The sequence below is a fragment of the Olea europaea genome, unplaced genomic scaffold (assembly GCF_002742605.1).
Source record: "Olea europaea var. sylvestris unplaced genomic scaffold, O_europaea_v1 scaffold878, whole genome shotgun sequence".
Lineage (NCBI taxonomy): Eukaryota > Viridiplantae > Streptophyta > Magnoliopsida > Lamiales > Oleaceae > Olea > Olea europaea.
In genome coordinates, this window is record NW_019267241.1 from 63,739 (window position 1) to 90,539 (window position 26,801).

Below are 26,801 nucleotides of genomic sequence, written 5' to 3' on the forward strand. Positions count from 1 at the left end.
TCTCTCTCAAAACCGTCAGCGAGGGAGGATGGAGGAGCAGCTCAGGCCCACACTGCTGGAATAGAGGCCGTCGAGCATCACTGCAGCGTCGCCGACCGATGCTGCTGAGTACGGTAGCGTCGCAACGATGTTGTTCGTCGACGCTGCCATTCGCAGCAGCGTCGCGATCGCTACTGCAGCATCTGTGTGTGCGTGGGTGTGCAGCGATGGTGGCCTGAGGTGTGGTGGTTGTTGTAGTTGACATTTTTTTGGTTGTTGGATGCAGTGCAGGTGGCGACGGCGTGGTGGATAGTGATGGTGGTTTTGGATCTATTTTGCAGTGGTGTCGTCAAGATCTGGGATTTGCTACAGTGACGAAATCGATAGTGATCTGGGAGATGAAATCGGATTGAGTGGTTGCTGTGGCGGTGGCTGTGGTATGGTTTTGGTGATGTTTGGGTGGTGTGATTGTGATGTTGGCAGCGGTGGTGGGGATGTTGGCGGTGGTCGGGGTGGGATGAGATTGAATGCTTGTGACTAATTATTTGGTTGATTGTGATTAATAATTGAATATGTGACCTGAAAATTGTGATTGTGACCCCTGATTGTGACTCACAATTGATTAAGGCGTGATCAAAAAATTAATCGTGACCTCAAAATTGTGACTATGACTTTCGATTGTGACTAACTATTGATTAAATTGTAATCGAAAAATTAATTGTGACCAATTAATCCAATAATTTGTAATGAGTAAATGAATTGTAATTAATAAAAATTTTGAATCTGTGGGATATAAAATTGTTGAATTTATGATCAAAAAATATTTTGTGAGCTATAAAATTTTCGATTTGTGATCGAAAATTAAGTTACGACCAATAATTTGATAATTTGTGACTAAAAATTAATCTATGATTAATTTATTAGATAACTGTGACAAAAAATTGTGATCTAAATATATCTAATTAATAAAATATATATTTAACAAATTAATTTATAAATAAATTTTAAAAAATTTGATTTTTAAAACTTTAAACCATTTTTCTTAATTTTGAAAAGGGGTATACCCTCTTAAAAATGAATTTTTCCTTCTAGAAAAATGGGAAGACATGGGCTTATTTTTATCTATCACTAGGCGCAATGATGAAACAAGAATAGATTCATTCACATTCATTTGTAATAGAATAATAAGTATATTTTTTATTTATGTTTTTAAGTCTTTTTTTATTCAATTCAACATATTTGAAAGAGTGTATTTTGGAATAGTAGATTGATGGAGAACGTGTGGTTAAAAAATGAGGAAAAATTTTGAATTTACGTGTAATATTATTTTATTAAAAATGTGTGGTTGAGATAATGTCAAATTAATGTTTAAAAATATATTTTGTTTTGAAAGAATGTGGCTCAAATAGGGTTAATTTCATAAACGGTCACCGAACTATAGAGAAAATTACAAAACGGTCACTGAAATTTAAAACTTTAAGTGACGGTCACTTAAGTTTTGGGACGCTTTAAAAAATGGTCACTAAAATTTAAAAACTTGCAAAAACAATCACTGAAGTTTAAAAACTTTCAGAAATGGTCACTAAAGTTTAAAAAATTTCAGAAACGCTCACTGAAGTTTTTTTCCAATTTTTTGGGCTACTTTTACTACAACTTTTCTATCATTTTCGACCATCGATACCACCAAATTTTGATACCATTGAAAAGTCCACAATGTCCTCTTCCATTACTATCCAAAATCTCCCCGTAACTCCAAGGAATTCGACCCGAAAAATCGCCGCAAAAATCACCAAAAAAATCTGAAAATCTGCCAAAATCTTTAGATTTTTAGGCGATTTTTGCGACGATTTTCCTGTGAATTCCGACCACCAAACCGGCTAATTTTGGATGGTAATTGAAGAGGAGATTGTAGGCTTTTCAACGGTATCAAAATCCGGCAAAATTGATAATCGGAAGTTGCCGGAAAGTTACCGCAAAAGTCGTCCAAAAAACTGAAAAATTTGCCCAGATTTTCGCCTTTCCGGATAGCCAACTTTGTGGATTTATTCCGGCCGAATCCTTTGGAGTTTTGGGGGAGATTTTTTATGGTAATTGAAGAGGACATTGTAAGCTTTCGAACTGTATCAAAATCCGATGGTATTGGTGGCCGGAAGTTTCCGAAAAGTTGCCTCAAAGTAGCCCATAAAATCTGAAAAATCTGCCTAGATTCTCGCCTTTTCGGGTAGCCAACTTTGTGGGTTTATTCTGGCCGAATCCTTTGGAGTTTGGGGGATATTTTTGATGATAATTGAAGAGAGCATTGTAAGCTTTCCAACGGTATCAAAATCCAATGGCATTGGTGGTCCGAAGTTGTCGGAAAATTGCCTTAAAAGTAGCCTAAAAAATCAGCCCACATTTTCGCCTTTTTGGGTAGCCAAATTTGTGGCTTTATTCCGGCCAAATCCTTTGGAGTTTGAGGGATATTTTGGATGGCGATTTAAGAGGACATTGTGGGCTTTCCAACGGTATCAAAATCCGACAATTTTGGCAGTCGAAAGTCATCGAAAAATCGTCGCAAAATTGGCCAAAAAATCTGAAAATCTGGACAGATTTTTCGATTTTTTGGGCAAATTTTGCAACGATTTTCTAGTCAAATCCCTTGGAATTATGGGGAGATTTTGGGTGATAATTGAAGAGGACGTTGTAATCTTTTCAACGGTATCAAAATTTGATGGTGTCGATGATCGGAAGTGGCCGAAAAATTGCCACAAAAGTAGCCCAAAAAACTAAAATTTCAGTGATTATTTTTGAAAGTTTTTAAACTTCAATGACCATTTTTGAAAACTCCTAGAAACTTAAGTGACCGTTACTGAAGGTTTTAAATTTCAGTGACCATTTTGTAAATTTTGCCTAAGTTCAGTGACCATTTGTGAAATTAACCCGGCTCAAATATGACATTTTGAAAACTATAAGGGTGTGTTTGATTACATTTATTTTTCATGGAAAATATCAATTTTCCATCCAAATTCCTACTTGAAGTGTTTGATTGCTATCTTTTTCCATGGAAAACATTTTTCAACTTTTGAAAATGTCTAATTTTCCTTGTTTTTAAGGAAAATATTTTCTTTGGGTAGAGGTGATTTTTATTTTCCACAAATGATGAAAAATAATTCCTTTTCTAGGTTATATTTTTCATGTCAATCAAACAAACTCTAATAAAAAATTAAAAGAAAAAGAAAAAATGCCGTATAAGGTGAGCTGTCTATATTTGAAAATTATAATTTATTCGTTTCAACAGCAAGTCACAGCTGTTCCTTTTCATCTATTCGAATTTTCTTTCTTTGGCACCTCTTTTTTCTTCTTCTCTTCCGCTTTCTTCTTCGATCCTCATTCTCCTTCCAGATAATTCTATACCAATTTCTCTCGCAGATCTGATACATTTGAAGCAGCCTGCCTCTAATTTTCGTAAGTTTTGAGTTTGATGATCGTTATTTTTTTGTATACTCGCAATTGATCTGTCCAGATCTAATTTCTGTTACCTTTGTATATGATGTTTCAATTTCCTTTTATCGTTATTGTTAGATTGTCTGTTCTTTTATTATTATGATAGTTTCCTGTTTGAATTTCATTTTCTCGTTTGATTCATGATAATCAATTGGAAGGCCTTTAGTTACAATTCTATTCTCGCCTCAAAAAAGAATTTACTATTGCACAGTCGTATATTTGTTGGCTTATTTATTTACCTTTTGGCGGTGCAGAATAATTCATTGAGGAATTATTGTTACGGAATCATACGCAAAAATTGAAATGAAGAAGGCTTTTGATCAAACTGTTCGTGACATGTAAGTTTAATTGTATTCACGAAGATCTGTTTTCGAGCTTTTCAATTATTTTTATATAAATGCAACATCATTGTAGTCCATGGGACATGTTAGCTTTTGATATTGTACCATGGTGCTAAAAACTTGTCAAGGTGTATGCCTGCGAAAAGCATATGAGAACACTTTACAGTTTTTTGTTTGAATGGTTCTATTTACATCTTTGGCTTTGCTAATTTGTATAAAATTTCTGTAATCGGAGTTGATACCGAGCAAACCTTATCTGTCTTCACTTTCTTTTTGCAGTAAGAGAGAGGTGAATAAGAAAGTTCTTAAAGTCCCTTCAATAGAACAGAAGGTGATTTTCTTTTCCTTCCTCTCTTATGAATTTAGTACCTTTGAGCAAGTTGGATGTTCGGTTGGTAAAATAGAATCTCAAGTGCTGGGACTTAAGAATAGTTCCTTTTCTTTTGCTTTCTTAAACAGTTTCTAAGTGGTACTTGGTTTCCTTTTTAGGTTCTTGATGCAACTAGCAATGAGCCTTGGGGTCCTCATGGATCACTTCTTGCTGATATTGCACAGGCAACAAGAAACTAGTAAGCTTAAAATCTTTGAAAATGTTATTCTTAATTCGTCTGTTTCCATTTAGAAGGTGCTTATTTTCAATTTCCAGCAGTCATGAGTATCAGATGATAATGTCTGTAATCTGGAAGCGTATCAATGATACTGGAAAAAATTGGCGTCATGTTTACAAGGTTCGTATTTCTCCCTCATTATTCTATATCCTGGAGCAATTTGTGTGTTTTCTTATTGCAAAGTCTTGTTTAATTTAACATCCCTTAGATTTTTCCTCCCTGTGCAAACTGGAGGAAATTGTATTGTTCTTTTTTCTGTATTATTGTGCAGGCATCCTCCTTGAGGGATTTATTTTTTGTGTTGATTTTTAACCTTCCTCTCCTATGTTGAATGTGGCCTTCATGTTGCTGTTTTCTTGTCATATGAATATTCTCCTGTCCATCTCCAGGCTTTGACTGTTTTGGAATATTTGGTAGCTCATGGCTCAGAACGTGTCATAGATGAGATCCGGGAACATGCATACCAAATATCGGTTAGTTTAAATTTTACCTCTACGTTTCTTATAAGCTACATGCTAATGACATTCTGTGAAGTGCTAGACCGATTTGAAATTTTTTGATGGGCTGTGGTAACATATACAATTTCTTTTCTTGTGATAGACATTGTCCGATTTTCAATATATTGATTCAAGTGGGAAGGATCAGGGAAACAATGTCAGAAAGAAATCTCAGAGTCTTGTGGTTCTTGTAAATGACAAGGAAAGAATACAAGAAGTTCGTCAGAAGGCTGCTGCTAACAGGGACAAGTAAGTGTGCCTTGCATATATCTGCTGTTGTTTCAAAATTAGAAGTATCATTGTCACCGATTCTTTCCTCTTTTCGGATCCTCATATCAATCATTGAAGTTAAACAGTGTGTTTTGTCCATGCATGCTAGTTTATTTGACTTTCTGATATCTGAAAGCTCGAAATTTCGAGGTTATTATTTTCTTTATTTCTTTTAGCTGTTATTATACCAGCTAACTCAATAATATCTTCTTCTGAACTTAGTTTAAATTACATATCATGAAGTGCAGGAAGGATAACATTAAGTTTCTGTCATGCATTTGTGATTTATCTTCTTGCCTCACTTATAACTTCATCATTTAGTCGATTTGGATTCATTATTATGCATCTTCTATGGAACTTACGTGTCAAATTCTTTGACTAAGAATTTTTTTGATGCTGCTCTAGGAATACATACTATATATTCTGGTAGTGCATCTGGCATTTCATTGAAGGTGCGAATTGAATTGTGAATTGAAGTTTTATTTTGCCTATTTAATCATTTGAGGAAATTTGTTCCCTATTACTTTTTAGAGTTTCACCTTAAAGATTTTTTTGAACCACTTGATCTAGAACTTTAAAGTCCTAGAGAGGCCACACATATATCATTTAAAATGCATATTCAACATGCCCCTTTTGTGTAGGTAGGGTTCATTTTTCCTTCATAGGCTTATCACATGCATTGTTTCAATAAATAGGTCTTGGTGAGACCTCAAACAGAGTAGCTCCACTAATATGTTAAACTGCTAGATCTAAAAGCTTAGGCTTTTAGGAAGAGCATATGTGTACCATATAAATTGTGTCTTCAACAGATGGGAAATCTTCCACAACTAATTTGAGGATTTATTGGATGTAACTCATGTATTTTGGGGAATAAACAGCAGTGCTGTCAGATGCTGTTTGCGAAATTCTTGCAAAATTATGGGGGTTGTTCGGGAGAAGTTGGGCCAGATGTGTTTTGAAGCTACACTTTGCTGTAGTTTACCTTCTAAATCATTGTGTGGTCCCCAAATACATCTTTAACCATTTTTTGTTTCCTTTAGCTTCAAGTTTAGCATGCTTGGCGGAACTAAACAAACCCTAGATATTCTTTGTTCTTGCTTGTTGTTTAACTAAATGGATTTCTTGACTCAGTATAAATACTTTAATAGGTACCGCAACACATCAATAGGTAATATGTATCGGCCTGGTTCTTACTCAAGTGGAGGAGGATATGGTGACAGATATGATGAGGATCGTTATGGAAGCAGAGATGATGACCGTAATGGATATGGGAGAGAGAGAGAATGGGGCCAAAGAGATGATGATAGATATGGTAGGTATGGCGATTCATATGGCCGTGACGAGGACAGATACAGCAAAGAATATGAGGAGCGTTCTGGCCGAGGTGGCTATAGGGACGATGAATACCGAGGAAGGAGCCGAAGCATTGATAATTATCAATATGGGTCAAGAAGTAGAAGTGCTGATCGAGATAGAGACCGTGCTTATGAAGACGATGGCCAATATTCTTCAAGGTTTGCTAATTTTCCATATTCTTAAGTGAAATCTAACTTTATAGTGAATTTTATACCTCCCCTTTTTTCCTAAGAAAATGCATCTGGTTCTATTGACATTTATGGTAAGAGAAAATTTTTCTAGACAACAATTATATGCATGAAAGATTTTGCTTATGAAGTGTCAAAAATACTATTGCACAAAAGCTCACATTTTTGCTGGTGACTTGGATCAATTTGGGCAGAACATAATTATATCGGTACTGCTTTTTGTTGTATTAGGTACTCTGTAATTTCCCAAGCTGGTGGTTTTGTATTCATTTGTTTTTCCTAGTATCTATATGCGTCCTTGTGTTTTATTAGTCTTTTTTTATTACATATCTCAAGAAAATAATTTATTTTGATATGAGAGATTATTAAATCTTGCCATTTCCATTTGCAGAGGAAGTGGTGCCAAAGCTGATGATCATTCTCAAGATGGAAGGTAAATATTGTGGAACTTTTACAACTTATTTTTGATGGAAGGTATATAGGTAAACTGACTTATTCATTAATTTGCATTTTTTTTGGATTTGGTAATATGTCCAGGCCGTTTGATCGTAAATATTCTGAACAAAACCTTAATGCTCCTCCTAGTTATGAGGAGGCTGTTAATGGTGCACGCAGTCCCACTTATAGTGAAAGGTAACAAGTTTGTGCTATTGACCATTGCCTAGGTTGTGCATGAACTATTTTTGATTGGTCCTAACTTCCTATTGTCAAAAGGGATGGAGAACCTTCCCAAGCATCTGCACCTAAAGCATCCTCTCCTCCCTCAAGTGCTAGTCCAAGTAATGCAGCAGGTGCAGCTGCTTCATCACCAGCTCCAGCTCCAGCTCCAGCTCCAGCTCCAGATAATAAGAAAGTTGATGGCTTTGATGAGTTTGATCCACGTGGTTCAGGTAAAGGATTATTGACCAGGATTTTAATATTTTCTGTGACTTCATTGTAGTTGCAAGTATTTTTGCTTGATGGGGATCTTATATTTTATTTAAATCTTTGCTTGTATCTTGTCATATAAAAGGTGAAATATTTGGAATGCAGAATCTAAACAAGGTTATACTGTTTAAGTTATAATATTCTCTTTAGAATCTTTTGGTGCTTGCATAACTGCTGGTCAACATTAAGTTTTACTAATCTAGGTAAGCTGAGAGTTGTTTACGTGTTTACTATTGTTTATTAAGATGTTTCGAATGTTGTTCAAGTGTTTACCAATGTCCTTTGCTCCTCTATATAAAGGCCAAAGCGATGGGAAGCCCATATACACCACTTTGTTGACTATAGATGCAAACAAACAATTCTTACCCCCATGTGAATTTCTTCATTTCTGTTAGTATCCATTGCTACGAAGACTTCTCTCAGCAGATATGGCTGTGGTCGATTCTTGTTCTCTTCAACCTTGTATTTGGAATTGGTTTTGCCTAGATGCCTATCAAAGTTGGAGAAACCTTACTGCAAAATGTATCTCTTTGGCGCTTCCTATTGGTGGGATGGTTTGTTCGGAAAATATTTGATTCATGAATGCATCTGATTGTGTTGTATAATTCCTTCTTTTGCAAAATATATTCTATTACCAATAGCCACATTGAAATTATTTGACATGAATGTCCCTCTTGTAAGCGATATCATCATAGAAACAGGAGACTTAATGGATTACATGCATATCCATTTGCTAATTTCTATCAGTACGTAAACAATGAAAACCTCCCCCCCCCCTTCTCTCTCCCCCCTCTGTTTGAGAGAGAGCGAGCGAGCGAGCGAGCTAAATGGTTTCCCAGACGTCACATTAAATTTCTCAAAATGTCTCGGAATAAGGCCGAATTGGTACATGAAATATAAGGAATTATGGTAGTTACCATGTCTGTATCTGACATCTTACTCCAGTGATTTATTTTCAATATTCTATCTGGTGTATATGGTGGAATGCTCCTCGTCCAATTTTTTTCGATCTGAAGATTTGTCTAATTTGAAGTTAAACAGAGCTCAAGCTCAACTACATCAAATGTTGCTGCTCCAACTACAGCAGGTGGCGCGGAAATGGATTTACTTGACTCATTAGCTCTCGTGCCTGTTACACAGCAAACCACGGCCTCTGAAGCTGATGGCTCAGTAAATTCCAGCCATGGACCTGCATTTGTTGCCACATCATCACAGGTTATCTTTAGATGATAATTCCTTAAAGATCCAAGACCTGGTTTGATTTTAAAATTGTCATTTTTCTTACTGGCCCAGTAGTGGAGTGTTAATAAAAATATCAATTAAAACACACAGAATGCTTGAAATGTATCACTCACGTCTTAAACTTTGTTAATTGGTGATTTTTCCAAATTGATTATTTGATCATTTATTAATTGAGATATAGATGAAGTTGGGCATGGGTCAGGTTGAATTCCTTTTAGACGTGTCTGTTCTAAAAAATGTTTTCTACAATGACTTCCAAATTTATTTTGGCAAATAACACGTGGGGGAGTGTGCTTCTGCTTTGATGCTTATTGTTGTTGCATTTTTGAAGTCTTGAGTGTTGGAGACAAACTGAATGATTTATTTTCCTGAGATGATCAAGCCATATTTATGCAAAAATGATATTCAAATCAATAATATTGTAACCTATGAAGCACCGATATGGACACGTGCTGACACGACATGCGTCGACACATTGATTAAATTCTTTAAAATTCTTCATTTATATCATAAATTTTGGACCATTAGGTGACCGCTTCTTCCTCTTATCATTTTATGGATGTATTGTAAAACAAAATGCACTCGTGGCATTAAATATGTGCCTTTTTTTTGCAGCCGTTTGGCGATCCATTCGGGGATGGCCCTTTTATAGCTGTTACTTCTACAAATAGTGTACCAGCTCAACAACAGATCATTACCTCGGCAAGTTCCTTCCATTTGAGCTCTAGTCAAAGTTCTGACCCGCCACAGCCAATTCCTCTAGACACAACTACTGCGTTTGGGGGCACACAATCTCCCCAACAGAAGCTGTTGACACAGAACCAGGATTTTGATATATTAGCCGATATTCTCCCACCGTCTGGATCTTCACTTCCTGTCAATTCACAAGCTGGTTATCCAGTTCAAGCTAGCCAACCTGCATTGCAGTCGGGTTTTGCTTCACAACCAGGCCAGCCTTCGTTACAGACAACTTATCCACTTCAACCGGGACAGTCTGTTTCCATGGCCTCAACCTTCCCAGCTCAAGCTGGTCAAGCATCAGAGATAGGTTTTCCCCCTCAAAGTGGTCAACCCGCATCCCTTGCAGGCTTTCCTTCTCAAACAGGTTCTTCAGAGTCTGGTATTCAGACTCCTTTCATTGGCCAGTCTGCAGGATCAAATGCTAATTTCTATGGGGGTCAATTTTCAAGTGCACATGGTTCACAGTCAGTGTTGCCATCTTCAACTATGTCGACTGCTATAGTTCCGCAGCCAACAAAAGACAAGTTTGAGACAAAATCCACGGTTTGGGCCGATACTCTGAGCCGTGGATTAGTCAATTTAAATATCTCTGGGGGTGAGTTCTTGTAGTTTTGAATAGTCTCGTTTCATATAATATTCCCTTGACCACACTTTTGACATCATTGTTTTTTTCCATGTGCAGCAAAAACAAATCCATTGGCTGACATTGGAGTTGATTTTGATGCCATAAATCGCAAGGAGAGGAGGATGGAAAAACCTACAGCATCTACAGCAACATCAAATGTTACCATGGGTAAAGCCATGGGGTCAGGTTCTGGAATTGGCCGCGCTGGTGCTGGTGCTCTTAGGCCTCCTCATAACCCAATGATGGGTTCTGGGATGGGCATTGGTGGCATGACTGTCCGGCCTGGGATGGGCATTGGCATGGGAGGTTATGGTGTGAACCAGCAGCCCATGGGCATGGGTCAAGGAGTACATATGCAACAACAAACTGGTTTTCCTCCCGTTACCAGGCCTGGAGGATATAATTATAATCCTACGATGGGAACAGGTGATTTTAATCAACAACCATATGGTGGAGGCTACTGATGAGCTTGAGCGACAATAAATCCCAGGAAATAGGGAATCTTATAAATGCCAGTTATGTTAGAGATGAAAGGATTTTTGAAACCCTCTATACAAAGTTACGTTGAGACCTAAGTTTTGATTCAACACTCGCAATCTTCTGGTTTGCCTCATGTAGCATATGTGTATTCATTCCCTTAAGGATTTATTGACATTGCTTATACTTGTTTGTTTTGGATAGAAATGAGTTGTTTAGGTGCTTCCTGGTATCGTCATCCATATGCATATATGTACTCTCTCTTTTTTTGTGGCATTGCCCATTATAGATACACCTCCCTGACGATCAATAAATTTAGTTTGATTCTTCCTCTTCTTCGTCTTTTATTCTATTATTGTTATTGTTGCTTGATTCTTTCGTTTGGAGTAATGGTTTTGGTGATTCATGGACATCTTATCTAGGTGTTTGATGAGTTAAGCCAAATTATCAGTTTTTGTTTTCTAGCGGTGTCTCGAATTTAATGGAGGGGACTTGATGTGTATTGGGCTCTAAAAGAGTTTTCTTTCTATTGATGACTCCAATATTAATATGATTATAAAGACTTTTGCAAGCGCATTCAAATATGTTGTAAATAAATATCAATGAACATCAAACTTTGTTATCGTATCAAGGATACATTATACGTCATTAATAAATGTTTATGAACATCAAATTTCTCTTAGGGTCTGTTTTATAGCATTAAATTTCATGAAAAATGTCAAAATTCGAGGAATTTATTTTCTACTTTAGCTTTTTGATACGAAAGTGGAAATGAAGTTTGAATTTCAAAGTATAAATGCTTAAAGTATATTTTTGATCAATTGAGTGGAAATCGAATTCCTATCGCTTTGGTAGTTTATCTTTTCCAACTTTCATGGAATAATTTGCCTTTTCCACTTTTGCAATCAAACAAACCCTTATTGTTGTCGTTGGATTGGTTGGTATTAGCCCCCTAAAAAAAGTTACATTTTAACGATGACTCAAATACAATATGACAAGTTAAGAGATTATATTACTACAACACTTAAATACATAAGTTAAAAGTGTCGATGACGCCCCCAGGGCACATCTCCAAGTAGTAAAAGGGGAAGGTGGAAAAATTCAACTTTGCTTGAGGCTATTGCGTCAAGGATTCGAATCCTGAAATATGGATTTGGCTCTTGGATAAGTGCAAGTGTACAAACAGCCTTCCACCCTGTACCCTTAGAGACATAACCTGTCATTTACCTCCCTCACGATGCTCCAGGATAGGGGTGGTGAGGGACCCTTAAGGTTAGGGTTTAACCTTTTAAAAGTGTCGATGACTATGAAATTATTTCCACTCTTGTTACCTAAAGAGGCTTGGGTGGTGTAAAGTGCCAAACAAGGTTTTCTCAATATTAAGATCAAGGAAATTTATGTAATAGATTATTAAGCATATAATGTTAACGTTGTCTATATTTCACAAAATCAAATGCCTAGGTAAGAGTATCTTTAAATACATAATCTTACAGTCTTTTTTCAATGTTAAATGGGACAAAGCTCTTAAAATGTCTCTTGGATTCAATACCACTTCTTATTTTTTAACATGAGTCATATTAAGTCAAAGACGAGCACAGCTCCACTTACGAGAAATTTTTGTTCTTTTATAAGGCTTGACATGGTCGAGAAACTTCCATCAAACATTGAAGTGGTATCAAGCCCGACAAAGCCATGTTGTTGCAATTTTCTGATCGTCCCTAGTCATATCGACTTCGTACTATTCTCGTAATGGGTCGTAAATATGAATCAAACATATAGCCCGTTAGGTCCCCGGCATAACCCGTGCCACTATTGGAGAAAAGATTCTCCTCAGCCAGTCACCCCCATCCACTGCCGTCTGTCAACCTCCACCCTGAACCCTTCCCTAAACAATGAGCAAAAGAGTTTTCAGTATTGCTCTTTTTTCTCCAACTCTACCCTTTTACTCTTTCAAATTCTTCACCAGATTCCTCAGCACTGACAACAGTCTACAAGGATTAGTAGACCCAGACCTCAATTTCCCTGGAAACGACGACTCTTTTTCACCCCAAAATTCTCAGGCCCAATCAGTGTCAGACCAAGACTTCACATTTATCAGGGACTCTTTGTCTGACTCTAAAGGTGAAAACTTTGGGTCCGGTAAGTGCTCAAATGATGCTTTTACAATCATAAATGCTATAAGGACTAATAATGATGGGGTCGGAGACAAATCCCAGAAATTTCTTAGGCTATTCAGAGAGAAACTGAATGAGAGCTTAGTTGTTGATGTGCTAAAGAATGTACAAAGTGCTGAATTAGGTGTCAAGTTCTTCATGTGGGTAGGTAGGCAAATAGGATATACTCATAGTTTAACTGTTTATAATACTGTATTAGATTTATTGGGCTGCGATAAATATGACAGAATACCGAATCATTTTTTAGAAGAAATTAGGGATGATGATAGAGAAGTGCTTGGGAGATTGCTTAATGTGCTGATTCAGAAGTGTTGTAGAAATGGGATGTGGAATTTGGCTTTGGAGGAGTTAGGGAGGCTCAAGGATTTTGGGTATAAGCCTTCCAGGGCCACATACAATGCGTTGATCTTTGTGTTTTTGGAAGCAGGCAGGTTGGACACAGCTTTTTTACTTCACAGGGAGATGCTGCATTTGGGTTTTAAGATGGACATGCATTTGTTGGGTTGTTTTGTGCATTCTTTATGTAAAATGGGTAAATGGAAAGATGCTCTTGAGTTAATTGACAAGGAAGATGCTGTCCCCGATACAGTGCTTTATACAAAAATGATCTCTGGTTTGTGTGAAGCATCGCTTTTTGAAGAGGCTATGGACTTTTTGAATAGGATGCGATCAAGCTCATGTGTTCCTAATGTTGTGACATATAAAATTTTGCTATGTGGGTGCCTAAATAAGGGGAAATTGGGTAGGTGTAAAAGGATTCTTAGTATGATGATTACAGAAGGTTGTTACCCAAGTCCTAAAATATTTAATTCTCTTGTTCATGCCTATTGCAAGTTTGGTGACTATGCTTATGCCTATAAATTGCTCAAGAAAATGGCGGATTGTGGTTACCAGCCTGGTTATGTTGTTTATAATATACTGATTGGAAGTATATGTTGCAATGAGGAATTGCCAAGTCCAGGCGTGTTAGAATTGGCAGAAAAAGCATATAGTGAAATGCTTGATGCAGGAATAGTATTGAACAAAGTCAATGTCAGCAATTTCGCGCGATGCCTTTGTAGTGTTGGAAAGTATGAGAAAACATATAATGTGATTCATGAAATGATGAGCAAGGGATTCATACCTGAAACTAGCACATACAACAAAGTCATTGGTTTTCTTTGTGACTCTTCCAAAGTAGACAAGGCATTCCTGTTGTTCAGAGAAATGAGAAGGAATGATATTGTTCCTAATGTCTACACATACACAATTTTGATTGATTGTTTCTGTAAAGCTGGCCTTATTCAACAGGCTCGCTGCTGGTTGAGTGAAATGTTAAGGGATGGATGTACTCCTAATGTGGTGACATATACTTCACTTATACATGCTTACCTGAAAGCAAGGAAAATGTCAGATGCAAATGAGCTATTTGACTTGATGTTATCAAAAGGATGCACCCCGAATGTTGTCACGTATACTGCTTTGATTGATGGGTACTGCAAAGCTGGAGATGTAGAAAGGGCTTACCAGATTTATTCAAGAATGAGGGGAAATGGTAATTCTCAAGAGGTAGATGTTTACTTTAGAATTTCTGATGATAGCAGTAAGGAACCGAATATAGTTACATATGGTGCTTTGGTTGATGGTTTATGCAAAGCACACAGGGTGAAAGAGGCCCGTAGTCTTTTGGATGCAATGGCGGAAGAAGGCTGTGAACCGAATCATATTGTTTATGATGCTCTTATTGATGGCTTTTGCAAGGTTGGTAAGCTGGAAGAAGCACAGGAAGTATTTGCTAAGATGTCAGAACGTGGATACAGTCCAAATGTTTATACTTACGGCTCTCTAATTGACAGGTTGTTTAAAGATAAACGTCTGGATCTTGCTTTGAAAGTATTGTCTAAAATGCTTGAAAGTTCTTTTGCTCCCAATGTTATTATCTATACGGAGATGATTGATGGACTTTGTAAAGTTGGGAAAACAGGAGAAGCTTACAAACTGATGCTGATGATGGAGGAAAAAGGTTGTAAGCCAAATGTTGTAACTTATACTGCCATGATAGATGGGTTTGGAAAAGATGGTAGAGTAGATAAGAGCCTTGAACTCTTGAAGGAGATGAGCACCAAAGGTTGTGCCCCAAACTATATAACATATAGGGTCTTGATAAATCATTGTTGTGCTGTTGGACTCTTGGATGAGGCTTACCAACTTCTAGAGGAGATGAAACAGACATATTGGCCAAGACACTTGGCAAACTATCACAAGGTCATTGAAGGCTTCAGCAAGGAGTTCATAACGAGTCTCGGACTAGTTGATGAAATGGGACAGAATGATTCTGCTCCCCTTGTTCCAGTATACAAAGTTCTGATTAATAGCTTTCAGAAAGCTGGAAGACTCGAAATGGCTGTAGAGCTGCATAAAGATTTTTCCGCTGTGCCATTCATTTCGCCTACTCACATAAATACATATTATTCTTTGATTGAGAGCCTCTCCATTTCGCAAAAAGTTGACAAGGCATTTGAGCTGTACGCTGACATGATAGAAAAAGGAGGAACTCCTGAGTTGAGTGTCATTGTTAACCTCATAAAAGGGCTTATCAAGGTTAACAGATGGGAAGATGCACTTCTACTTTCAGAAAGCTTATGTTACATGGTTCGTAGTTATATCCTCTTACTTTGTCTCATTTTGAAGTTTAAATCATTGATTCATACTGTGTTCAGTTTTCATAGGTTGTTCTTGTGAGTTCTTTTAATATATTTTAGTCCCAAATACCTATATTATAAGAAACAAAATCACAAACCAAAAGAAAATGAATAAAAATCATTAAGAGAAAAAAAATTGCCATGCCATAAAATCAACTGAATGAAGCTTTACCATCTTAACCATATTGTGAATTGTACATGATTCTGAAATATTGGGTTCTGAAATTTCTTTTTTCTTTCATATTTCGACTTACTTTTCGAAACTTCTCATTGGCTACAATCCTTTTATAGCAATATTCTTTCAAGGAAACTGAGTTGCTGCATAGAAGCAAGCTTCTAGGCATGTTCTAGTTAGATATGACTTACTCTTACATATCTGCGCTCATTAATGTGGCATCTGATGCTGATGTATTGATTTGCTTATTATTTCTCTCAAATGAACTTCTACTGCTGAGTATCAATTGCAAAAAGACAACCTTGTCTTGGCTGTTTTAGTATAAGTTTTCATTTTCTTTAATAACCTGAGCAAGAACCACAACTCAAAGTTCATTGAAGTCGCATGTTAAACATGGGGAATGATAGGCTTTGTCGCATTTTGTAAATTAACTGTTGGATGGCATGCCCATATATCATGCCCACTAGATTTTATAAATATAACCCTTTCCCACATACCACTATCAACTGAAGATTAATTTTTATTGCTTCTATTTATATGGACGTTAATTGATTGAAGAATTTTTATCTATTTATTTTATATTTTGATGGTCTTACATCACTTTCTGTTCCCTCAAAGCTAAAAGTCCTAATAAAACAAATTGAAATACAATTCCAGGTCTCTAATACTTACTAAGTTCTCTCCATTATACTTACACACATGTAGGCAGGATTTCCCATCAGAAACCTAACAAAAACTTGCACAATTTTTATGGGCTCCATGAGACTTGAACCCAGGATGGCAAGACATTTGCTTGCACAGATACTATGTTAAAGCACTTGACATAAAAGCTTAAGGTAGAGTCACATATATATCATTTAAAATCTCAATCACAAAATTCACCATTCAGTAAGTTATATTATTTCATTTTTTACCTTTAATTTTTGCTTGTCCACTTATTTTTGTCAACTTTATTCTTAAACTGCACAGAATATACGATGGTTGTCAAATGAACAAACACTGAAGGGCAAGTAGACTAATATCCTTAGTCTCGTACCTCATGTGCACTCCTCATTACACATCTGTATATCCATCAAATTTGTCTCAAGTTGGACACTCGAACTGTGATGAAGCCATGTGCACGGAATATCTTACGTACGAATTCCTGATACTATCTTGCTGTGCTGTCAGTCCTATGTGAAGGGAAGGGACTTTATAGCAATCTTATTTTCAAACGCAAATATGCATTTACTAACTTGCAGAGAAATTCTTGTGATCGCAATTTTGAAGTGCTTGATTACCATAAATCCCAACATGGAAAAAAGGTAAATTGGAATTATTTTTGTTTGTTTTGTTCAAATTGGGTGGTGAATTGCTGGATTTTAGTTTCTAGTGTAACTGATTGTATTAACATGATCCAGTTGCAGCTGCATGAATTTGAAACTGCTGGTTCTTGGCCAGAAATTCCTTTGCCTAACATCACCAGTGGACAGAATCTGAAGATAACATATACGAAGATGATGATGCAACAGTACGAAGAAGATGACAACAAGGAAGCAGCTGTTATTTGGGAAATAAAACAGTGTTGCAAGCATTGGCGGACCTGCAGTTGGTCCCGGTGGGACACGTGACCCACCAATTAAAAAGAATTTAAAAAAAAAAAAAATAGAAAATGATAAAAATGGAGTAATCTAAAAAACCCTTCCACTTTCCAATTTACGGGCTCCAAACCATCCCACATTCCTGTCCCCAGATTCCACTACCAAATTGAAATTCAATGCGAGAAACCATCTCACTTCCCACTCCCAATTCAATCCCATCTCTGGGCTCCTCGGCTCCCAATTCCCAACGTTGAAGCTAGGCCATTTAATCCACCTTTGTCGTCGCTGCCGATCGTTCGACTCCCTTTGCCAGCGGTTCTACCACCACAAACGGCTGAAGACAGCGATGCACTTAGAATTGTAAGGAGATTATTCCTGTTATGTGCAGCAATTTTATATATGGAATTTGGGATTCAATATTTCAATTTCTTATTCATGTAATTGTAACCCTTTTTTTTGTGTGCACTGTGCAGCTTCTTCATTACAGTATTTTCATTCTTGAAAGCTAAGGTTCTTGCACTAGGAGAGGAAGAGAGGAGAGAGAAATTAAAGGTTCTACTTACTTTCCCTGTTTCCCGTTTCTTCAGTTTCCATACATTTATTCTTGTTTTTAAGATTTGTGTTTAAGTTCTTAGATGGTTATGGAGGGGAAGGTCTATATGTTGAGAGTTTCTTATACATGCCCATTTCAAGAAATTCCGTTTCCAAAACAAAAAATAACTTACCAGCATTATTTTGGTGAAAAAAAGAAGGAAAAATGGAAGCCAATTTGTTCTTTGAGACTTTGATTTGTTCAAGAAAGCTTTTTCTGTTTGTAAATTATAATCCAACTTCCATGGAGAGGTTTAGGTGGCAGAATTATTGAAAAAAATTGGTCAATTTCAAGCTCTAATTGGAAATTGGAATTATGGCTGCGTTTGGGACCTTGGGTGTCTTGTTTACTACTAATTTATGAAAATTATTCACGTCTCCTTTGAATTGTGTTGATAATGAATGTTGATACACAGATAATATAAATTATGGAATATTTTTGTACTGTCTTCTGCTTTTTGTTAAATCCTTTTTTTCTATTAGTTGAAATATATATGTAGTGTTGATTGCTCGCATTGCCCCACCATTCTATTGTATTGCTACTTGCTTCCAGTCCTCCATCGTCGTCCGCCAGAGTATTAAGATTAGTATAGCGTTCTGATTTTAATTCGCGTCCGATGGCTCTGGTCAATTTATGATTTTAGCGAATTTGTGATTTGTGAATATGTGATTTGTAAATTCGTGATTGGATAATTAATTCGTGATTTGTGTTTGTCAATTGTGATTCGTGAGATTTAGTTGTGGACTGCATCAACAATTCAAAATAGATACAACATTATTATTGAGATTGTAGTTTATGAAACCGTTAAAAGTAGTAACTTAAACCATTATTCATTATTGATAGACTGATTACTTTTTCACTTGAATTGATTCTTCTCATTGTATGTTTGTATCAGTTATGGAAAAGAATTTTAAACGTAAATCTGCGTTTTCTTGCGATGAGCAAAATGTTAATGGAAGAAATGTTCAAGATAAAAGGGATGGACATGATGCTGAAGATAAAAAGGATGACAAACTTGGGGATGAAATGAATGAAATTGGTGGAACTAATATTGGAGATGTCCCAATTGAAACAATTATCAGGAATGTTGGAGATGAAAGGCTTGAATTTGATATTGCACAGCTTCCTTCAGATCCTGGATTGAGGGTTCCAATACAAAATTATGATGCTAATGTTTGAGATGTAATTCGAAGAGCATAAGTGCAAAGGGGTCCATGTCAGCCTCGCAATCATGAATTTCCACCTAAAAAATGGCTAAAAAAGATAGGTGATTTTGTGTTTCATGGTATAACGAGTATCCTAGTTGGTTGGAATACAGTATAGGAAAAAAAGCTGTATTTTGCTTAAACTGCTATCTTTTTAGCTCAAGTTGTGGTTCATTTGTTAATAGTGGGTTCTCAAATCGGAAAAGAAAGGAAATTATTAGAAAACATGTTGGGGCACCCCAAATAGTGTACACTATCAGGCTCGGGTCGGGTATGAATCATTCAAAAATCAAGGACAAAGCATTCAATTGTGTTTCTTTAAGCAATTACATCAAGTTCGAACAGAGTATTGAATTCATTTGAATGCATCAATTGGTTGTGTTCGGTTTATTCTACGACAATGGATGGACATGGTGAATTTGAAGATTCAAACAATCGAGGAAACTTTCTTAAACTAATACATTGGTTGTGATATCATAATACTGAGATTAAGGTTGTTGCTTTGATGAATGCACTTGAAAATCACAAATTGACATCACCACAAGTTCAGAAAGATATTGTGAGTGCTATCGCTTCTGCAACTCTTAATGTGATTTTCAAAGATATGGGAGATGACTTGTTTTCTATTGTAGTTGATGAATTTCGAGACAATTCAATGAAGAATAAATGTCAATTATCATTCGTTATGTATAGAATGGGCGTGTATTGAAATATTTTATTGGTGTCACGCATGTTTGAAGTACCACAGCTAATGTACTTAAGATTGCAATTTATCAATTATTCTCCATTCATAACTTAAGTACATCTAATATTAGAGGTTAAGGATATGATGGAGTGAGTAATATGCGAGGTGGGAGATTATTCCTGTTATGTGCAGCAATTTTATATATGGAATTTGGGATTCAATATTTCAATTTCTTATTCATGTAATTGTAACCCTTTTTTTTGTGTGCACTGTGCAGCTTCTTCATTACAGTATTTTCATTCTTGAAAGCTAAGGTTCTTGCACTAGGAGAGGAAGAGAGGAGAGAGAAATTAAAGGTTCTACTTACTTTCCCTGTTTCCCGTTTCTTCAGTTTCCATACATTTATTCTTGTTTTTAAGATTTGTGTTTAAGTTCTTAGATGGTTATGGAGGGGAAGGTCTATATGTTGAGAGTTTCTTATACATGCCCATTTCAAGAAATTCCGTTTCCAAAACAAAAAATAACTTACCAGCATTATTTTGGTGAAAAAAAGAAGGAAAAATGGAAGCCAATTTGTTCTTTGAGACTTTGATTTGTTCAAGAAAGCTTTTTCTGTTTGTAAATTATAATCCAACTTCCATGGAGAGGTTTAGGTGGCAGAATTATTGAAAAAAATTGGTCAATTTCAAGCTCTAATTGGAAATTGGAATTATGGCTGCGTTTGGGACCTTGGGTGTCTTGTTTACTACTAATTTATGAAAATTATTCACGTCTCCTTTGAATTGTGTTGATAATGAATGTTGATACACAGATAATATAAATTATGGAATATTTTTGTACTGTCTTCTGCTTTTTGTTAAATCCTTTTTTTCTATTAGTTGAAATATATATGTAGTGTTGATTGCTCGCATTGCCCCACCATTCTATTGTATTGCTACTTGCTTCCAGTCCTCCATCGTCGTCCGCCAGAGTATTAAGATTAGTATAGCGTTCTGATTTTAATTCGCGTCCGATGGCTCTGGTCAATTTATGATTTTAGCGAATTTGTGATTTGTGAATATGTGATTTGTAAATTCGTGATTGGATAATTAATTCGTGATTTGTGTTTGTCAATTGTGATTCGTGAGATTTAGTTGTGGACTGCATCAACAATTCAAAATAGATACAACATTATTATTGAGATTGTAGTTTATGAAACCGTTAAAAGTAGTAACTTAAACCATTATTCATTATTGATAGACTGATTACTTTTTCACTTGAATTGATTCTTCTCATTGTATGTTTGTATCAGTTATGGAAAAGAATTTTAAACGTAAATCTGCGTTTTCTTGCGATGAGCAAAATGTTAATGGAAGAAATGTTCAAGATAAAAGGGATGGACATGATGCTGAAGATAAAAAGGATGACAAACTTGGGGATGAAATGAATGAAATTGGTGGAACTAATATTGGAGATGTCCCAATTGAAACAATTATCAGGAATGTTGGAGATGAAAGGCTTGAATTTGATATTGCACAGCTTCCTTCAGATCCTGGATTGAGGGTTCCAATACAAAATTATGATGCTAATGTTTGAAATGTAATTCGAAGAGCATATGTGCAAAGGGGTCCATGTCAGCCTCGCAATCATGAATTTCCACCTAAAAAATGGCTAAAAAAGATAGGTGATTTTGTGTTTCATGGTATAACGAGTATCCTAGTTGGTTGGAATACAGTATAGGAAAAAAAGCTGTATTTTGCTTAAACTGCTATCTTTTTAGCTCAAGTTGTGGTTCATTTGTTAATAGTGGGTTCTCAAATCGGAAAAGAAAGGAAATTATTAGAAAACATGTTGGGGCACCCCAAATAGTGTACACTATCAGGCTCGGGTCGGGTATGAATCATTCAAAAATCAAGGACAAAGCATTCAATTGTGTTTCTTTAAGCAATCACATCAAGTTCGAATAGAGTATTGAATTCATTTGAATGCATCAATTGGTTGTGTTCGGTTTCTTCTACGACAATGGATGGACTTTCATGGACATGGTGAATTTGAAGATTCAAACAATCGAGGAAACTTTCTTAAACTAATACATTGGTTGTGATATCATAATACTGAGATTAAGGTTGCTGCTTTGATGAATGCACTTGAAAATCACAAATTGACATCACCACAAGTTCAGAAAGATATTGTGAGTGCTATCGCTTCTGCAACTCTTAATGTGATTTTCAAAGATATGGGAGATGACTTGTTTTCTATTGTAGTTGATGAATTTCGAGACAATTCAATGAAGAATAAATGTCAATTATCATTCGTTATGTATAGAATGGGCGTGTATTGAAATATTTTATTGGTGTCACGCATGTTTGAAGTACCACAGCTAATGTACTTAAGATTGCAATTTATCAATTATTCTCCACGCATAACTTAAGTACATCTAATATTAGAGGTTAAGGATATGATGGAGTGAGTAATATGCGAGGTGAGTATAATGGTCTCAAATCACTTATTTTGAAAGAAAACTCAAGCGTTTACTACATTCATTGATTTGCTCATCAACTTCAACTAGCACTTGTTGCTGTGGCACAAAAAAATCCAAAAATTGAAGCTTTCCTCACTTCAGTATACAGATTGGTGAATATTGTTGGAGGATCAGCTAAGCGAAGTGATCTTATTCGAGAGAAATAAAGACTCAGAATTCTTGAAGCACTCAGGGTCGTGAAATTTCAAACGGACGAGGTCTCGACTAAGAAATTACTCTTAAGCGTTCTGGTGATACTCATTGGGGCTCTCATTACAATTGTTTGATTAACTTCATTCTCATGGTTTCAGCCACTGTTGATGTTGTTGAGGCGATTGCTACTGATATTACAGGTTTCGGAACAAGAGGTTATGCAAATATTTTGTTGAAGACAATGTTAAAATTCGAATTTGCATTGAATCTACATCTCATGAAAAAGATTTTGAGAATTTTAAATAATTGTCGAAAGCATTACAAAGAAAAGATCAAGATATTATCAATGCCATAAAATTGGTGAAATTATGTAAAGTATGGATGCAAACCATGAGGGATGATGGGTGGGATTCGTTTTTTGGAATGGTTTGTTCATTCCGTGAAGCTCATGAGATCATTATTCTAAATACGGATGATATGTTCATAACTGTAGGTCGTTCACGACGTGCTACAGTGACAAATTTACATCATTATCATGTAGAAATGTTTTATGCTGCTTTTGACAAGAACAAATTGATTCGACTATGTGGGTATTATCGAGCTAATTTTGACACAACAGATATCTCGAAACTTGATGATCAATTAAATACATATATTCTTGACATACGCAATGATGAAGATTTTGAAGGATTACAAGACCTTAGTGGTCTAGCACAAAAATTGTGAGCGAAAAATAAGCATGAAGTTTATTTATTAGTTTTCAAACTTGTGACATTAGCCTTAATCTTTCCCGTCGCTACTGCTCTAGTGGAGAGCATTTTCTGCAATGACTTATGTCCAAAATTCTCTGCGTAATCGAATTTGAGATCAATGGCCGAATGATAGTTTGATTGCATATATTGAGAATGATGTATTTGACAGTATCGAAAATGATGTAATTATGGAACGTTATTAAAATATGAAAACTCATAAAGAACAATTGTAATAAAATATTCAATAGATAAATTTTTCTGTAACTTTTGTATAAGTTATATTGTGCCCCACTAACACTAAATATCTGCATCTGCCATTGACTACAAAGGAGGTGAATGTAGCAGTCATGCTTTTCAAAGGGCAATCTTCAAAAATCGATAACCATAATCTTTAACCAAACAAATATCTAAAAGCAAGATATAAATTCATGCACATATAGAACGGAATGACGTATACAGGTATACTTCACGAACCTTCTGGCATCTTCAGGGCTAAATTCCGTACCACAAGCTCTGCGCATTCGCCACCATACACCTTGCCTTCTCAATCACCTTCTATCTCATCATTTTCAACTTGAACTTCATGAGTACCATCCACAACAAGTGGATGCAAGTGAAAGCAAGATTATGACACTCGTAACATAAACATTGAAACGAAAGATATGAGAAGTGTAAATCAAGATTTTCACCAAATGCATACAACGAGTATCACCCATATTACTTCAAGTCACCTTTTACGAATTTACTAATGTAAGATAGAAATTAATGCGAACACACTGAGCTGAGGCAAGGACTGAACTAACGTTCCCAATATTTTATCTAACGACAAGTTCATCTGTCGAGAATTACTGAGCTTAACTGTCGAGAATAACAGTTCAGCAACAACTGTCGATAGATGAACTGTCGAAAAATCTATTTCCAACCTCACGATCAATGAATTTAATGGCTTCAAAGTTCGCCTAAGACGAGACGGGGAATCTAGCCTTAATTATGTCGACGCCAAGCTTGGCGAGCTGTCGGGCAATGTGTAGCTTCTCCTTGGTGGTCATGGTTGCGACGGGGGACTGCTCGCCGTCCCGAAGAGTTGTATAAAAAATTCGTATGAATTTTGGGTCCAGATGAGGTTCGGTATTTATAATAGGAGAATTTACAAAAATGTCACAAACATGAAAGTTCTAAAAAATTTGTCATTTTCACTTTATGTGAGCAAATATGTGACTTTTTGGGGTGAAAAATTCAAATTACCCTTAATGACACATTTTAGTAGCATTTAATACTTGATTTGAAGGAAAAGCATTGATTTGATGTGGTGATTTAATTTCTATATACAAAACATGGATAAATTTGTATTTTATTGATTAATATGAATTTTTGTTAATAAAAAAGGGTATGTCACAAACATGAAAGTTCTAAAAAATTTGTCATTTTCACTTTATGTGAGCAAATATGTGACTTTTTGGGGTGAAAAATTCAAATTACCCTTAATGACACATTTTAGTAGCATTTAATACTTGATTTGAAGGAAAAACATTGATTTGATGTGGTGATTTAATTTCTATATACAAAACATGGATAAATTTGTATTTTATTGATTAATATGAATTTTTGTTAATAAAAAAGGGTAAAAAAAAAATTAAAAATGAAACATAAACTACAAACCCTAACTTTTCTTCATCTTCTTCATTTTCATTGATCAAGAAGACATTTCTGTTGCATTTTTCATCCATTTTGAGAGGTTAGCAATTACAAATTATTTATATTTTACTCTTATATTCTTTTGTTTTATAAATGTTAAATACAACATGGGCATATTAATTTGAAATCTTTGAAACTATTATGCATTAATTTGTTTGGTTTTGGAGTCCTTCACAAAATGTCATTATCACCATTAAAGTTTTGAGTAATTTCTTTCATTCAAACCAAACACTATTTTCATTAAATGTCTCTTTAATGACAATGCCAATTTGGTCTTTTCATTTTGTCATTTGGTAACTCAATAGTAATGACCACACTTAATGTGCTGTGTTGAAGAAGCCCGAGTTCCACCCACTACTGTCCGCTTCCCAACATTTTCGACATTCAATTGTCAAATTTGACATTTACAAACCGTCGGGTTAAACGTTTGAAATGTCGAACTCGACATTTACAAACTGTCGGGATATACAATTTACTGTCAATTTGGACACTTCGAAACGATGTAAACCCTTCATTTGACCTTTTGCAATTGTACGAATTTATGTATTATACAGTGCCACTTTCATGCTATTAAATGCCAACATATTGATTCTGAATTTTTACAGTTGTAATCTCAACATTTCAGGTGTGAGTAATCATTTGAGATTTATCGTGTCGCATAGGGAAAAGTTTGTTTATGCGGATGACATATAGAAGTGGAGAGGAGACAAAACCACTTTTCATTTTGGTGCGGACAAGGATTACCGTAGCCGAACTTTTGTTAAGGTTGAAGGACAATCCCCGCACTCAAATTGAATTGAAGTTCAAAGTCCCCAACTTGAATATACCTCCGGCTGAAATATGCAACAGTTAAATTTTAAATTGATGGTAAAAGTACTTGCCAAATGTAATCCCAGAAATGTTTCCCCTATGTAGTGTACATTCCGAACTAATGTTATTAATTTGTTGTTATTATCATATGCCAACAAAAAACTAGTCGTTATGTTTCATAAGTAAAGTACTGAGCATTACGGTTATATTAGCACAAAAGATATGAATACATTATTTTCATTATAAACTTAACCGATCATTATGGTTCCATTAGCTTCGATTGACTGTTGGTCGAAATGGAAAATTGATTTCCATGACACGACAATTCACAAGCAAAATATCAACATTACGTCCCGACAATTCATATCGTTCTCGACAGATGGTCTTTGTAATTCTCGTCAATTGGGAACTATAATGGCTTTCAAAAATACACTACCGTGATTACCCATTATGGACATGTTGTTGCTACACGTACACAGAGGACGTGACTAAAATCATCCCTATCAAAAAATACTATATATACTTACTTACAAAATGGCCATTTATTACACACTTGCATTGCTATTGACATTTTAATTTTCTCCCCCACTTTCTCCATCATAAAATGCACCAATTTCTTTAAACAGTCCTGAAGTAACTGGGAATGCTACCCTCCATTAGACGTGCTGGTGATGTAACTAGCCAAAAAAAATTCAAAAGTAACTGGCCAAAAAAAAATCAAATTAAAATCAAAATTAACCCAATTCTTTTCTTTTCTTTTCTTTCCTTTTTTTTTTTTTTTAGCCAATTCACAAAAACCAAAACAATAAAAATTCAAAAGAAATCACCTTTCTACCGGAGACTGTCAAGAGTTGAACTTGTTTACCAAAAAAATCGATTACTTCGGCTGCAACCCAAGCCAAATTCTTATATTCTACCCACACAATTAATTGAGTACTTGAATGATAGATTACACTTGTATTTTTTGTGGTCTTTGTCGGCGGTGGACATTTTCACGCTAGTTGTCGACAACAACTACAGTGGGGTGGGCAAATAGAATGAGTGATTTAGGTTTTTTTTTTTTTT

General features: G+C 35.7%; 2 protein-coding genes and 1 long non-coding RNA gene across 5 annotated transcripts; all 3 read left to right on the plus strand.

Annotated features, from left to right (window-relative positions):
• Window positions 1–3,258: 3,258 nt before the first annotated feature.
• Window positions 3,259–11,068, plus strand: LOC111392094 (clathrin interactor EPSIN 2-like). 2 transcript variants are annotated; one of them, XM_023017370.1, is made up of 14 exons: window positions 3,259–3,423; window positions 3,717–3,800; window positions 4,083–4,134; window positions 4,293–4,372; window positions 4,450–4,531; window positions 4,801–4,884; window positions 5,012–5,157; window positions 6,327–6,692; window positions 7,114–7,155; window positions 7,260–7,355; window positions 7,437–7,612; window positions 8,683–8,864; window positions 9,507–10,227; window positions 10,315–11,068. In XM_023017370.1, the coding sequence occupies exons 2-14, from the start codon at window positions 3,766–3,768 to the stop codon at window positions 10,719–10,721; spliced, it is 2,469 nt and encodes an 822-aa protein (XP_022873138.1). In that variant the 5' UTR covers window positions 3,259–3,423; window positions 3,717–3,765; the 3' UTR covers window positions 10,722–11,068. The 2 variants fall into 2 exon arrangements, with proteins under 2 accessions (XP_022873138.1, XP_022873139.1); XM_023017371.1 differs by having other exon boundaries at window positions 4,453–4,531.
• A 1,262-nt stretch (window positions 11,069–12,330) lies between these two features.
• Window positions 12,331–19,424, plus strand: LOC111392095 (pentatricopeptide repeat-containing protein At1g06710, mitochondrial). 2 transcript variants are annotated; one of them, XM_023017372.1, is made up of 6 exons: window positions 12,331–15,539; window positions 16,470–16,600; window positions 16,734–17,068; window positions 17,165–17,704; window positions 17,818–17,896; window positions 18,832–19,424. In XM_023017372.1, the coding sequence occupies exons 1-2, from the start codon at window positions 12,627–12,629 to the stop codon at window positions 16,575–16,577; spliced, it is 3,021 nt and encodes a 1,006-aa protein (XP_022873140.1). In that variant the 5' UTR covers window positions 12,331–12,626; the 3' UTR covers window positions 16,578–16,600; window positions 16,734–17,068; window positions 17,165–17,704; window positions 17,818–17,896; window positions 18,832–19,424. The 2 variants fall into 2 exon arrangements, with proteins under 2 accessions (XP_022873140.1, XP_022873141.1); XM_023017373.1 differs by lacking the exon at window positions 16,470–16,600 and having other exon boundaries at window positions 12,333–15,539.
• A 579-nt stretch (window positions 19,425–20,003) lies between these two features.
• On the plus strand, window positions 20,004–21,710 carry LOC111392096. The gene is made up of 2 exons (XR_002702211.1): window positions 20,004–20,182; window positions 21,118–21,710. It is a non-coding gene; the product is annotated as an uncharacterized LOC111392096 (long non-coding RNA).
• Window positions 21,711–26,801: the final 5,091 nt, after the last annotated feature.

What these genes read in the sequence shown, in the direction of transcription:
- LOC111392094 (XM_023017370.1), top strand. Translation starts at nt 3,766, where the DNA reads ATGAAGAAGGCTTTTGATCAAACTGTTCGTGACAT. An exon ending in TCCCTTCAATAGAACAGAAG is followed by an intron (nt 4,135 to 4,292) that starts GTGATTTTCTTT and finishes TTTCCTTTTTAG; the next exon opens with GTTCTTGATGCAACTAGCAA. An exon ending in CAATTTAAATATCTCTGGGG is followed by an intron (nt 10,228 to 10,314) that starts GTGAGTTCTTGT and finishes TTCCATGTGCAG; the next exon opens with CAAAAACAAATCCATTGGCT.
- LOC111392095 (XM_023017372.1), top strand. Translation starts at nt 12,627, where the DNA reads ATGAGCAAAAGAGTTTTCAGTATTGCTCTTTTTTCTCCAACTCTACCC. An exon ending in CAGAAAGCTTATGTTACATG is followed by an intron (nt 15,540 to 16,469) that starts GTTCGTAGTTAT and finishes ACACACATGTAG; the next exon opens with GCAGGATTTCCCATCAGAAA.